Source organism: Phoxinus phoxinus (genome assembly GCF_949152265.1).
Source record: "Phoxinus phoxinus genome assembly, chromosome: 6".
In the NCBI taxonomy this organism is placed as follows: Eukaryota; Metazoa; Chordata; class Actinopteri; order Cypriniformes; family Leuciscidae; genus Phoxinus; species Phoxinus phoxinus.
Genome location: NC_136881.1, coordinates 17,563,197 through 17,577,537, shown reverse-complemented (window position 1 = coordinate 17,577,537; position 14,341 = coordinate 17,563,197). Strand labels below are relative to the sequence as shown.

At 38.3% G+C, this 14,341-nt stretch overlaps 1 protein-coding gene across 2 annotated transcripts in view; it reads right to left on the bottom strand.

The window, feature by feature from the left end:
* Positions 1 to 693: 693 nt before the first annotated feature.
* The window catches only part of gucy1b1 (guanylate cyclase 1 soluble subunit beta 1), a 48,382-nt gene continuing 34,734 nt past the window's right edge, over positions 694 to 14,341 (bottom strand). For both annotated transcript variants that reach the window (XM_079615431.1, XM_079615432.1), the window contains 3 exons: positions 12,137 to 12,277; positions 3,609 to 3,763; positions 694 to 1,034 (listed from right to left, as the gene is read on the bottom strand). In XM_079615431.1, the coding sequence (XP_079471557.1) occupies positions 917 to 1,034; positions 3,609 to 3,763; positions 12,137 to 12,277 (414 nt within the window). In that variant the 3' untranslated portion in view covers positions 694 to 916. The remainder of the gene's footprint in view (positions 1,035 to 3,608; positions 3,764 to 12,136; positions 12,278 to 14,341) is intronic.

The window sequence follows — 14,341 nt, the reverse complement described above, 5'->3', positions numbered from 1 at the left end:
TATTCATAAAACGGCTTGTTTATATGTACATGTTTGGTAAATTCTCTGATGCAATGTACGAGTGTAATTATGATTCTGTGCAGGCATTTTTATTATTTACAGCATGCACATTATCCTCAGAAACAGAAAAATTAATTCAGACTTGAGAATTTAATTATGGTTAAACGGAGTATTTCCAATATAATACATTGATCCAGTAACAAAATGTGCTTTGATCCTGAAAATCTACAAGTTATTTTTTAATTAAAGTGCACAATAAAAAAAAAAAACACAGTTTGTTTGAGATATTTCTATGTTGTAGTGCTCTTAACTTTAAATATCATCACACAGACATACAGGACTCAATACGGTGACAAAAGAAAATAACTTATTTTACTCAGTGATGAAATAACAAAATACTCCTGGACTTGGTAGTGATCTAAATACGGTCACATCCTCTACTATAAATAAAAAATGACGAAAACAAACACTTGATGAGCACATCTGCATGTTGCATAGCGTATTTGTACCATTTTCCAGTTGTATTTATTCAGATGTATCTTTATCTGTATTAAATCACTTAAATTGTTTTATAATAGCACTCAAAGTAGTATCATTAATTAATATCAAATGGACAGTAGTTTATATTTCTATGTAAAATGTGTACAGCTGGTCACCCTCTACTCTATAATACCCTTTCCCCCCTTTTTTCCCCGTCTTTTTTTCATTTTCTGTGAATCAGAGATAATTGGCACTTGAAACGCAGGGGTCACTGAAGAACATTCTTAATTTGGCCTCTGAGAGGGGGAGAAAACAATTATTTTGATGAAGAAAGCAAAGTACATTATGTTCCTTTTCATAGATCTTAGAAATTAAAGAACACACATTAGCAGAGAACACAATAAAAAATGCATCGCTGCAGCCCCACAGTGACACATTAGGTCTTGCGTGAGAGAAACCACACTTTCATTGGCTCTTTTTTTCCTTTCATAGATACAGGTCCTCTGTACTCCAAATGAAACTGAGGATCAGCATTTTCCACTGACTGCAAACACCTGAGACAAAACAATAAATAACAACATTCACTTTATTCATGTTTATTAATTATTATATTGTATTCATTTTATTATATTTTATATGGTATTATGTCATATTATACAATTAGTTATTGTTCTCGATTCTGATTGGCTGAGAGCCTTTTACAGCCATGCGATATTCTACCATTATCACCACGGGAACCGTTTCACCGTTTGTATCACTGCGCTTGCAGCATTTCTCTCACAGCGAGTGTCATGGCTGATGAGCAATTACCATCATTTTACAAATACTAAAAAAAATAAAAAATATATATATATATTTTTTTTTACAAATACTACTGTTGTTATGTCAGAGAATGTAGTTTTAAAAAATGTGTTTTTATTATGTCATTAATTTCTTATCTTCATGTCGTTCCAAACCCGTACGACCTTCTTTCACCTTTGGAACAAAAATTAAGATATTTGTTTGATGAAATCTGAGAGCTTTCTGACCCTCCCATAGACTGCAACGTAATAACAACTTTCAATGCCCACAAAGATAGTAAAGACATTGTTAAATTAGTGCACAAAATGTATTCTCGTCGCTTCATAGCATTAAGGTTGAACCACTGAATTTACATGGACTATTTTAACGATATCTTTTCTGATTACGTGCTGATTACGTAATCAGATAATCCGTTTGAAGGGTCCGTTAGTGATTGTGATTTCGACTTCAGTGACAGTTACATTAGTACACCATTAAATGGCAGCAAAGACTGTCTTAATGAGATGCACCTTTGCCTCTCTAAACCTTTCCACCACCGTCTCAACGCAGTCGCAGGTGCTAAACTTCAACAGAGTACCCGCCTGCAAGGAAGTTGACGCTTGTCAATGGAGAGAGGCCAGACTCTCTGTACAAATGTAATGTACGAGAGTCTGGTAGGACCAGGCTAATATCCACCTACTGTGGCTGAAAAAATAAAGCACTGTTTATTTCATTTGTATGTTATGTTGTGTATTTGTAATGTGCATCTTTATTCTTATTTTTAATAACAAAGATATAATAATAAAATTAAAGATTTTTATCTTCGCCCCCTATGGCCTACTACAGAGGCCTAAAGGGACCTTTGCAAAAATAAAAATATAGAGAATTTCACATGCTCATGAGAAACCTATCTCGTGCTCACAAGAAACTATCGCGTGCGCACAATAAAACTATAATGTACGCACCAAAAAAAAAATTATTGTGCGCACGCAATAGTTTCTTGTGAGCACGCGATAGTTTCTCGTGAGCATAAGATAGTTTCGCGTGAGCATGCAATAGTTTCTCATGCGCACATGAAAGTTTTTCGTGAGCATGTGAAAGTCTGTATATTTTTATTTTTGCAAAGGTCCCTTTAGGGGCTCCGTAGCCTACATGGTCTGTCTTTCTTGTTTCTGTTATATTTTACGACATTGTATTTTGTTATCTCTGTAAGGTTTTAAAATAGGGAAATTAGTTTGGGTGTAGCCTACTGCTCAGTCACTTTCAAAATCATGATGAAATAATGAATCGCGATTTTCCTAAACAAAATCATGATATTTTTGCCATATCGCACCACCCCTAAAAGGGGCTATAACAGAACAGCGCTACAATGCCGCTTGAAGTAACAGAACAAAAAAAAAACTATGACAGAAGTACATGAGCATCAGTGAAAAAATTCGTCGAAGTGGGGATTCCGCTGAAATAAAGAATTCCTGGCCCTTCCACGACAACTTGGATTTAAATTTTGGGTGCAAGCACTTGTGCTTGTCTGACAGATGTTGTCGAAGGTGGAAGTGTACATGCAAAATGCACAGAAACCTGGCATCCGAGTTCTTTTGAGGTTCTGGTGTGAACAAGAAAGGGTCTGAGATCACTTCAATGCTGAAGAGGACCAAAAAAAAGTACCGGGTTCTCTTTTGAGTCCAGTATATTGTGAACACCAAAAGGACTGAGGTCACTTTCGCCTGGTTCCCTTTCTGGTTCACTGTAAACCAGGTTTGGTTCTTTTAAAATTAACTATATGTGAAGACACTCTTATAAATGCATTGACTCATGGGAAATCCCCTTACTTGGGCAAAGACAAAGATATCACTTTCTTCAGTGGACATTCAAACTGATTTTGTGATAATGAATATAATCTCTCTCTCTCTCTCTCTCTCTCTCTCTCTCTCTCTCTCTCTCTCTCGTAGCCATTCGATATGGCTCTATATCAGCACGGCTGTGATTCTGCTGATAAAGAGCGATATCGCATGGCTATGATATGCAGTGTGATATTGCACGGATATTTTATTATATTAAATTATATTATATTATACCTTATAATATATTAACCTCATTATGGTTGTCAAAAAATAACTAAAAAAATTATTATTCAAGTAAAAAAAAATATTTACCCACTGAATACTCTGAATACCCACTAAAAATTTATTTTAATTAGTTAAATCAGGTAGGAACTGCTCTTTAACATTACACATTACCATTTTTACAATGTGTTTAATAACATTCTAAGTATATTAATTGTACATTGTGCCAATTTCATGAAAATACAAACAGATTTTTGTCATTCAGGTTTGACATGGTTCTCTCACCTGTATGTGTATTCAGACACATTTATCCTTCCTTTCTCTCCTGTGGTCTCTGTACGACTTGTCAGGTTGACCGTGTTTCCAAACAAGCAGTAACGGGGCATTCTTTGCCCTATAACCCCTGTGACCACCTCTCCTGTGTGGATTCCAATGGTGATCTGCTCCAAAACATAACAGTTAGATGGTAAATATGTAAAGCTTGAAAATATGTAAACACATTCACACATAACACATTAATAATCATATTGTCTTCAACAATGCTGACATATTTATACAGGAGAAATCTTTCTTTTTTTTCTCCAGCAAATGCATAGAACATTCCTTCTCTGATCGAGACACACACGCTGTGCCATGTGTACGTGCCAGAGCAGAGCTAACTGTTCAGAATAAAGTTAATGTGGGTGTATTTTTAAACACTGAAAGGAAGATGATCTGACGGTGTCTCCCTTTGCCAGACTGTGCTCACTTTTGTGTGTGCGTCTTTGTGCGAAAGTGTCGGTCCCATCCGCCTAATACAGCATTCTCTCTCATTTAGATACAGCACATCTTCAACAGCCACACATATAATCTGTGTCTTCTGGTTAAACAAAAGACCCTGCCGAGACTATTCTTTACTGAGGACATGTCTAACACAGTTTAGAAATGTATTATAGAGCTATTCTTAGAAAACACAAAACATACACAAGGTAAAATGTATACCCACAGGAGCATGTTTTATGATGGGGGTGTTTTATGAAGGACAGCATGGTGGGTGGGTGCTTATGTGACCCCATCAGACAGGTACGTAAAATATGCAAGAGATTTTGTTTAATTTATGTATAAGCAGCACATTAAACAAGTCTAAACATTCAAAATGTATTTATTAATTAAATTACATATACAATGACCAGTACATACTTGTGAATGTGCATTGTGCATTGGAAGTATTAGTTAATTTGCAAATAAATATTTCTGTGATTAATATTTGTTGTGTAACGCGTAAAAAAAAGAATTACTGCAGCATCTGCTTTTTTAGATTCTCAAAGTACTTTGCTAATTTATTTTCCAGAAACGTTGCCAAACACACTATATGTAACGGTCACCAGCTGGAGTGCCCTTGAGAACCACCAGAGGACACTCCACATCAGACTATTATCATTCCCTCACAAACTACATTTCCCATAACTCACTGCCCGGACTCATCATCACTGATCACATTCACCAGTGTCTCATTATCTTGTTTAGCTCATCCCCATATAAGCCTGGTTCACTCATTCACTCACTGCAAAGTTTTATTTGTGTCATACTGCATCTCTGAGCATTTTCCCTGGTTTCCTGTCGCTTTGTTTTTGGATTTCTTGCCTCTGACCCCTGCCTGTTTTGTTTTGTTTTGTTTTGTTTGGACTGCCTACCTGTGTTTTGACCCATTGCCTGTACTTTGGTTTATGCCTTTGGATTGCCCATAAATAAAGCTGCATTTAGATCTCACCTTCGAGTCTCGGAGCGGTTTCATGACAGAAAACTTCGCCAAACATAGATTCAGCAGCCGAGTAAGACCCAGACCTACCATGGACCCAGTAATCCGTCTCTTCCGCCTCAGCCAAGGTAACCGCCCAATAGAGGAATATGTTGAGAAGTTTTGTGAGCTCTGCCATGGGGTGGACTTAAACGATGGACATGAAGGACATGTTCCGATATGGGCTTGAGAACATGTTAGAGTACCTCATGCCTGACAACACCCCTCAATGGACTATACAAAGTCAATATATTGACCTCGCACTTCGGATAAGCGGATCGTCCTTTACTGTGGGCTTTGAGGATGAGGGGTCCCACAATCTCACAGCATCCCCTCAGCCTGAGCTTCTCCACGTCAGCCCTGCCGAGCCTACGGTCCCCGTGGCCTATAAATGGCACAGCTAAATCTTACATTTATAATAATGGGTTTATGTGAATCCTGTTTTCAGTTCAATTAAATTAAAGTTTGTTTAAATATTTGGTAACACTTTACTTGAAGGGGTGTGCATAACATGACATGACGCCTTCTTAATCATGACATGACACATGAAGGAGGTTTTATGCATGTTTATGACAACTGTCATTAAGTGTCATTCGCTCAAGTATGACATTTTTAATGCAACTATGGTTGCATTAAACCATGCGTTTGAGATGTCTTTGTTATGACAACTTGACATAAACCAATATATCATAACCTGTCAGTGTCTTTGTTATGACAACTTGACATAAACCAATATATCATGTGTCTTTGTCATGACAACTTGACATTACCAAGACAACATAGATTGTCATAAATATGTCATAAACATGACATGGCAGATTAATGGTCAAACTTAAGAAACCACTTAGCTTTATGGGTTTACATTACATTAAACTGTCATGTGGTTGGTTTTGACATTGGCTGTCATGAGGCCATTATAACTGTGTCATGAATATTTTTCTTTACCTCAACTACAGTGGTATAAATTGAATTTGTCATTAAAGTGTTATAATGGCCTCATGACAGCCAATGTCAAAACCAACCACATGACAGTTTAATGTAATGTTAACCCATAAAGCTAAGTAGTTTCTTAAGTTTGATAATTAATCTGCTATGTAATGTTTATGACATATTTATGACAGGTTGTGTTGTCTTAGTAATGTCAAGTTGTCATGACAAAGACACTGACAGGTTATGATATATTGGTTTATGTCAAGTTGTCATAACAAAGACATCTCAAACAATGTCATATTTGCATTAAAAATATCATAATTGAGCGAATGACACTTAATGACAGTTGTCATAAACATGCATAAAACCTCCTTCATATTCATGACATGCGTCTTGTCATGATTATGAAGGTGTCACGTCAGTCTTATGCACACCCCTTCAAGTAAAGTGTTACCAAATATTTAAACAATTAAAAACAACCCTTTAACCAAGGGTTAAGTTTTGTGAGAAAGGGGAAGTTGTACGTGGTCGTTTAGACAAGCATTTCCTTGCGGGCCATGATCGTCCCTTCCCTGTGAGCTGTATGCGGCAGTGAGTCAGGGTAGCAGTACCCTGCACACATGGCGGTGTTACAGACATACCAACCTGATATGCTGAGAGACTTGGACAAAGGGCAGGGATTGCCTTCTGATGCAGTCACTGAACTGCGCCGCACCACAGATCTGGCTCTCCGGGCCACCAAACAAACAGCCACGGCCATTGGTTGTTCAATGGAAGCGGTAGTGGTAATTTAGAAACACCTGTGGCTAAACCTGTTGAGGATCAAGGAGAAAAAACAATCCCCCTTGATACTCTGATCTCACCCTCTGGACTCTTCAGCAGACGGTGGTGGAGAGGTTTAGAGAGGCAAAGGTGCAGCCCGCTGCCTTCAGGAGGTATATCCCTCAAAGTTTCGAAGTGTACCTCTAACCCTCTGCTTCTTTCAAACCTTCTGAGCCGTCTCCAGAATGTTACAGAAGACAGGATCAGAGGAGTAGGGGACAGAAGCAGCCTATCTCAAAAGGAGGAGACAAGACCTCAGGGAGTTGATTACTAGGAATCGTTCAGTAAAGAACAACTGAATAGTTATGATAACATTGCCCCTCCTCCCTCCGAGGAGGGTTTCTGGGCACAAATAGACAAGAGGTTGTTAAAGTGCAGACATCAGGCTCTGTCTTGGACTGATGATGCGAGGTGTGCGTTTTACTAATTAAAAACAACCCATGATCTGATATTGTCCATGGGCAGTCCTTGAGGTTAGAACTGTTGAGGTAACTGCTAGACAAAGACTAGAAGGGGATTTGAGTTACTGGACAATCTGCATTATGTTCTCCTCTTATTTGCCTTCCTTTCCTAAGTAAGAGTAAGTATGTACTCTTACCACTGAGCTACAGGCTTTCCTGTAGCTCAGTGGTAAGATCATTGCGTTAACAACGCAAGGTTGTGGGTTCGATCCCAGGGGATTGCACATACCTATGTATAAATGTATAGGATAATGCAATGTAAGTCGCTTTGGATAAAAGCGTCTGCCAAATGCTAGCCTGGGAAAACCCAGACCACTCTCAGTTGTAACTGAGTTAGGGTCTGGCAAAGCTCCATAGACAATTCATTTCCACAGGGGCGTCACCAACGGACGTCGCTCAAATGGCTCTGGGTGCAATTGGATAGATCTAAAACCAATCAGAGCGATGAAGGACATGACGTATGCAGAGCGACGGAGAAACATCTGAGACTCTCAGCAATTCTCTGTTTGTGTTTTTCAGGAAGATGTAGCAATGGCTTCTGACGACTTTTGCCGTTTTTGTAAAAAAAATATGGTAATAGCTGGTGTCCACCGCCACTCCAGCAACATTTTTGCAACATTTGGAAAAACGAATAGCATCTCAGACCGACTGAAACATCTAGGATTGGCGGTCGAACATAAAACATCAAGATCTGATCGCATTTGCCCCTGTTGTAAGGCATTTATATTGCGATTTGAACGCGATTTGCCAGTGTATAGGTCATGGTTAAAGGACGAGCAAGACGGCGAAGCGACAGGATCGACAGATGCCGTTGAAAAAAGACAACGTGAGTCTACTCCGTCAAAAACACCGAGGGATTTTTAAAAGTTGCGGCCAAACACTCCAAGTCCTGGTCGACCTAATATTGCTAGGAGGAGTATTACGGAGGTAAGGTTGTAACGTGGTGTACCATGTATTACTACTTAAAAATACTTATTGAAACAGACGTGATAGCTGATTCGAACGAGTGATGTTCCACGGCGGCATTCATCTTTGTAATGTACAAAATCTGCGTCACCATCGCTGCTCTGTCGTCATCGTGTAAAGCCCGCCCCAAAGTTTCTGATTGGTGCCGCGATTTCGACGGATTGGAAATGGGTTTCAATGGGCTCTTTGCCAGACCCACTTGCAGAGCAAATCTAAATTTGCCGGAAGTGGTCTGGGTGTTCCCAGGGTAGCCAAATGCATAAATGTAAATGTAAATGTAGGATCATCCTTGGAGGAGCAGCAAAATCGAAGGTTGTAGCCTGAAGGGACTTCCCTTGGCCTATGGTGCGATACTGTATAACTATTCATTGATGTCTAGCTTTGGAGGCAGTCATATGCAAATGTATTTGCCTGTGTGATGTCACAGATATCCCCAATATCAAAATGAGCCATTTGTGGAGCTTGACAAAATAAATGTTTTGTTTTTTTAATGAGCAGGACGTTTTAAGCTATGAAACTTGCAGGATGTTTAAAAGGTACAAAGACCTCTTATACATGTATGCCAAAAGATCAAGGCAAATTTGTTTTCTCATGTCATGACCCCTTTAATAAAAGATACAAATAAAAAAAATCTGATAATTTGCAGTTTAGACCTTCATTTTAATTATACTGTAATGTTGGATGACAATTAATATTATTTCATGCCAATACATTCATATTACTTAGTAAAAAAAAAGAATGTCATTAAAAATATTTCACATATTTCAAATACATTCTTTATGTTGATTCCAAATTAATTTGGAGATTCACAGTGAAAATATATTACAATTTTTGGTCTAAAATTTGTCCAAAAAGTGCAATTATTCATGAATAATTACAGAAATCTGTGTGATAAATTAGAATTTGGATCTTGTAAACTGCACATGGCTACCCTTTCTTTCATTTGCAATTATGTGTTGTTTCTTCCTGCGTACTGAAAACAGTTCAATTACCCTTTACCAGTTATTTTAAATCTTATGAAACTGTGTTGTGTACATAAAGTACAGTATTATACATCCCTCTAGTCGTGAGAGAGCCTAGCACAGCTAACATAGGCATTCGCATAGAATGACAATGCTCTCTAATGCACACTGCTCCCACTTCTCTATCACTCATCCATGATCCCCAATCCATTACAGTGAAATGAAGAAATAGAATGCGACCCACAATAACTCATATGCAATTACTGAAAAATAGTTGTTACAGAAATAAATACAGTAGAACTATTTAAAAAAAAAAAACTTTCATATTTTTTGGCCACATCTCTGGACATCTCATATTCTGATATGCACGGATAGGCCAATTAAAATAGTTCCAAACGTAGCCAAGGCAATATTGACTGTTGGTGTTTCAGTTGAGTGAATTATTCAATGACTCATTCATAATAAACCTGTCACCACTTACTGCCATAACAATGTACAAATATCCACCAGAAAGAGACAATGAAAAATACATTGACAATCTGTAGGAAAGCAGCTCGGCCAAATTTGAGAACCAGAACTAATTGTAATCGGTGGTGGTTGTAGTAAGCGCACAACGAATAGGAATATCCAAGAGAACAGTCTTTAATCGCACATCTCAGGAGACACAGAAAATATATAGACTACCACGCAAACTGAATTGTCATTGAACAATGAACTGAGGAAACTAAAGGCCACAAAGGGAATGAAGTGGTAACTAAATGAACAACATGTGAACGTAATCAGTAACTAAGAGACTGCCTTGCCATATGAGCTCCACCACCTCGGGGTGGAGTCTCCCTTCCCTTCCCTGGGCCTCAGCCCCTGCCTCGACAGGTTGTCTGCTCCTAAAACTGGTGCCCAGGGATGTAGAGCCTGAGCCATCATCACCAGGTGATTAAGTGCCAGATGAGATGTTGACCCGTCCAATGACATCGAGTGACCATCCATGATCGCTCCCCAGCCCGTGAGGGAAGCATCCGTCATAAGAGTTAAGCGACGACAATGAGCTCCCAGCACAGGACCCTGGGACAAGAAGAAGTCTTCTTCTACATAACTAGGGCACGTAAGCATCGCCGTGTGACCCTGATCATGTGAAAGGGGTTGCCCCTTGGGGAAAACCCTTTGGTCCTGAGCCACCACTGCAAATCACATTGGACGCTGCTGCCATCAGACTCCACAGTCTCTGAAACTGTTTCACAGTGAGTGACTGGCCTAGCTTTATTCTTTTCACAGCTGACAGGATGTACTCTATGCGTGCAGGTGAGAGGTATGCCTTCATCAACATTGAGTCCCAAACCACGCCTACAAAAGTGGTCCTCTGTAGTGGAGAAAGCACACTCTTTTTGGCATTTAGCCGTAACCCCAACTCTTTCATGTGGGCGAGAACGGCATCTTGATGCCGAACGAACCGCCAACTGATGCGGATGAGCCAGAATCAACCAATCGTCAATGTAGTTCATGATGCGAATACCCTGCAGGCACAGAGGTGCCAGAGCTACATTCATATGGTCTGCAAGACCCAATGAGAAACATTTGGCAGTAGCTTCCATGCTGCCAAAAATTATACTAGAGGTACCAGCCTCTCAAGACTGTCTTCTGTTTTTTTTTGTTGCGCAATCAGCACAACGCCCTGTAACGGCGAACCGGCAAGGAACGACCGAAATGACCGCTGGGACCCTCCTCGGAGGGGACGGGCATCCCAGGACCACTACGTTTCTGGGTGGACCCTGAGATATGTTCTCGCCGGAGACCACTGCACCCCGAAACACACGAGGTGGCGGGGTTAGCATTAATGGTCGAAGGGCAGCGGGCACCGTATAATGAGGTGTTAACCGCTTAACTTGGGGGGAGACTGCCTTCGTTGGCCTGACCTCTCGTCAGGACCTTTTCCTGACAGCCGTCTTGGAAATAATGACGGTCCTTAGATCCGTCTTACCCCTTAAAGGTTGCGGTTGAGGGCGCCAGCCCAAACCCCAGTCCGTTAGTGGGGGCTCGGGAGCAGACGCACTGCTACTGTTGAAATATGTTTGGCAAGTTCCCACGCTGCCAAAAAATCTACTAAGAGAACCAGTCTCTCAAGGCTGGTCTAGGTGTTACTCGAGCGACTAATTCGGTGCCCTGTATGGTGAATCATTTTATTTTATTGTTGTATTTTATATGTAATTTTGCGCCTCATGTGAGCTGTTATGTTATGTTTTCTTAATAATTTTTCTGTACAGCACTTTGGTCAACTTTGGTTGTTAACAAATAAAGTTGGATTGGATTGGATATACACCATTGGACTGATTTCACAAGTGCTTCACGACGCAATCACACAGAGCGTTCCCACAGCGTCATCTCAACGCAACGCAAGTTCCCTCGAAAGGGAATCGCTTTTAAAGCGATTTTTCTATATGTTCACGATTTTGCTACATCCACTCACAAAAATATATTTTTTATTATATTTACAGTAGGAAATTTACAAAATATCTTCATGGAACATGATCTTTACTTAATATCCTAATGATTTTTGGCAAAAAATAAAAATCTGTAATTTTGACCCATACAATGTATTGTTGGCTATTGCCACAAATATACCCCTGCGACTTGTGACTGGTTTTGTGGTCCAGAGAGTCACATATTCTATGTCATATTATATAGAATTTCATATATTAAACAGTACACAGTATATCATCATGTGAATTATCAGCACCCTCAGCATGTCAACTTCTGCAGACTTGCAGAATGCAGTGATACTATGTTATCCTGTTGTTCTGGAATGAAATACCTTAAAATAACCTAATTTGCAATGAATGTTTTATTTTTTAGTTTTGTTTAAACTTGTAACAGGAACAAGAAAATATTATGAGTGATCACCTGCACAGGATCCTCGTCCACTTTCACCTGTCCAGCGATCTCCATCATGTCTAGGGCCAGGTGACAGATGGACTTTGCATGGTGGGTGCAGGGCTCCGGAAGGCCACTCACGGTCATGTACTTATCACCAACAGTCTCCACCTTTCAGAGAATAGAAATATATTTAAGAAAGTGTTGGATTCAAATTAGAAACCACCAGAAATAGCTAATGTGCCTGTGGTATTATGAACATCAAAGGATTTTTCATGAGCTCCGCTTGGATATTTTTACGTTCCCTACCCCAATTTTATGTTTAAGTCATTTAAAACAGTCACTGTCTCGCCTAGCGGGACGCCTAAGTTTACTTCACTATATTACAATTAAATCCTAATCTAATCATGACAAACTTATTGTTGGAAAGGTCTAAGACTCGTACAGTAAATTTATATTTCTTGTTACAAATTATGTAGGAACAGTAATAAATGAATTTATGATAAGAGTGCACCTCAAAAAATATTCTGAGTCAGAGTTCTGAGCTTTGTAACAAAACAGTCAACACACTTTTAATAATTGAAACTTTGGTTTTCATGCTAAAAGTTCATAATAAAACATATTATCTAGTATTTGTCAATAAAAAAATATAAAATAATATTATCCTCTAAAAAGTATAATATACTGTATGTATTATCCTCTAAAATATAATATTATCTTTTTTATCACCTTTATTTATTACATCACATATTTTAGTAGTTATCATAAATTAGGCATCATTTGAAAGCTTGGGAATTTATCCTGTGAAAAGCATTTTGAAATTGGACGTTGTGTTACCATAGAAACGGTACTCTAAATTATTTGATCAGGCTCCTCCCCTTTTGGGCCTCATCATGTTTCATAATTAGTGATCAAAACCTTTTCTAATCTTAACAAAAAACATATTGCCAGAAAGGTCTGAGTCTCAAGGTTACATATTTTGTGACAGAAGTGATATTTGGACAGAAATGTATTAATTTGTTATGGCAGAATGCATACAATTAAATTCAATGGAATGTATGTCACCCGGTGGCTATTTTTTGTATTACGCCTAAACAAAATCTCATGGGAACTTCAATTTTTGTGATATCAACTTCAAATTTGGAACACAACTTGGTTAGATATATGGATTTAATTTTATAATAAAAAATATTTTGTGAAATGTATTAAGTAAATTATATTTGATTTACTGTAAATTTAAACTTCCATAACTTTTTCATACTTTTACTTCAGCAATAATCTGCTGAGTGTTTTCTTTAAAACAAGACAAAATGTATGTCTATATTCCAAAGCATTCTTGAATTACAACCATTTATGTTTGAATAGTGCATTTTAATGTCCATTCTCAAAAAGGGGGGTGACCGTAAAGGGGTTAACAGTTAACACTACCTACTTAAAGCAATAATATTTGTATAGCATATAGATATTTACTTTTTTAATTAACATGTATTGAATAATGGATATCCAAGATAAGAAATTAATTTACTAAGGTAAATCACTAAAAACATTTAAAGATATCTTGTGGCCTTGAATGTATGATAATACGGTAACTAGTTTGTGATATGAATAAATAAAATTAAAATAGCAGGATAAACTATTATCCAAGGTAGCAAATTGTAGGATACTTTTGATTCATTGTGGAATTTTTCAAGTTTCAAGTTTTCCTGAAGTGATATTTACACTACAAATGTTGCCAGTAAAACTCCTTGTGTTTTTTTTTTCTCCACCTTGCAACAAGCTCTATCTTCTAACAAAACATATCTTCAGAGAGAGGCCGGTCCTTCATGAGACCTTTGTACCAAATAGATACAGTTCGTTTTAAGTAAATATTGCTTTTTTTGGTATTAAGCCAGCCTTGAAATTCTACCCGTCTATTTTGTTTAGTTAGCAAAGCTGCATGAAGTGCATTCTTGTCTGTACACCCTTGTTTTGAAGAGAGCACTGTACATTATCTGTGGTTGGAAAAGTACAGGTTATGAGGCACAGAAAGTTACAACAAAAAAGTTGGTAAAGCTACAGAAATACAAAACCATGGCTGTTATTGCTCTGGAAGTTCAGAAGACTTATATTAACCCCTTTAAATATCTAAATCAAGCGTGTCAAACAAAGCCTGTGGGCCAAATATGGCTCCTAGAGGAGTCTTATCCAGCATGTGAAATTATTTGAAAGAGAAAAACGTTAATTTATGCTGAAAAA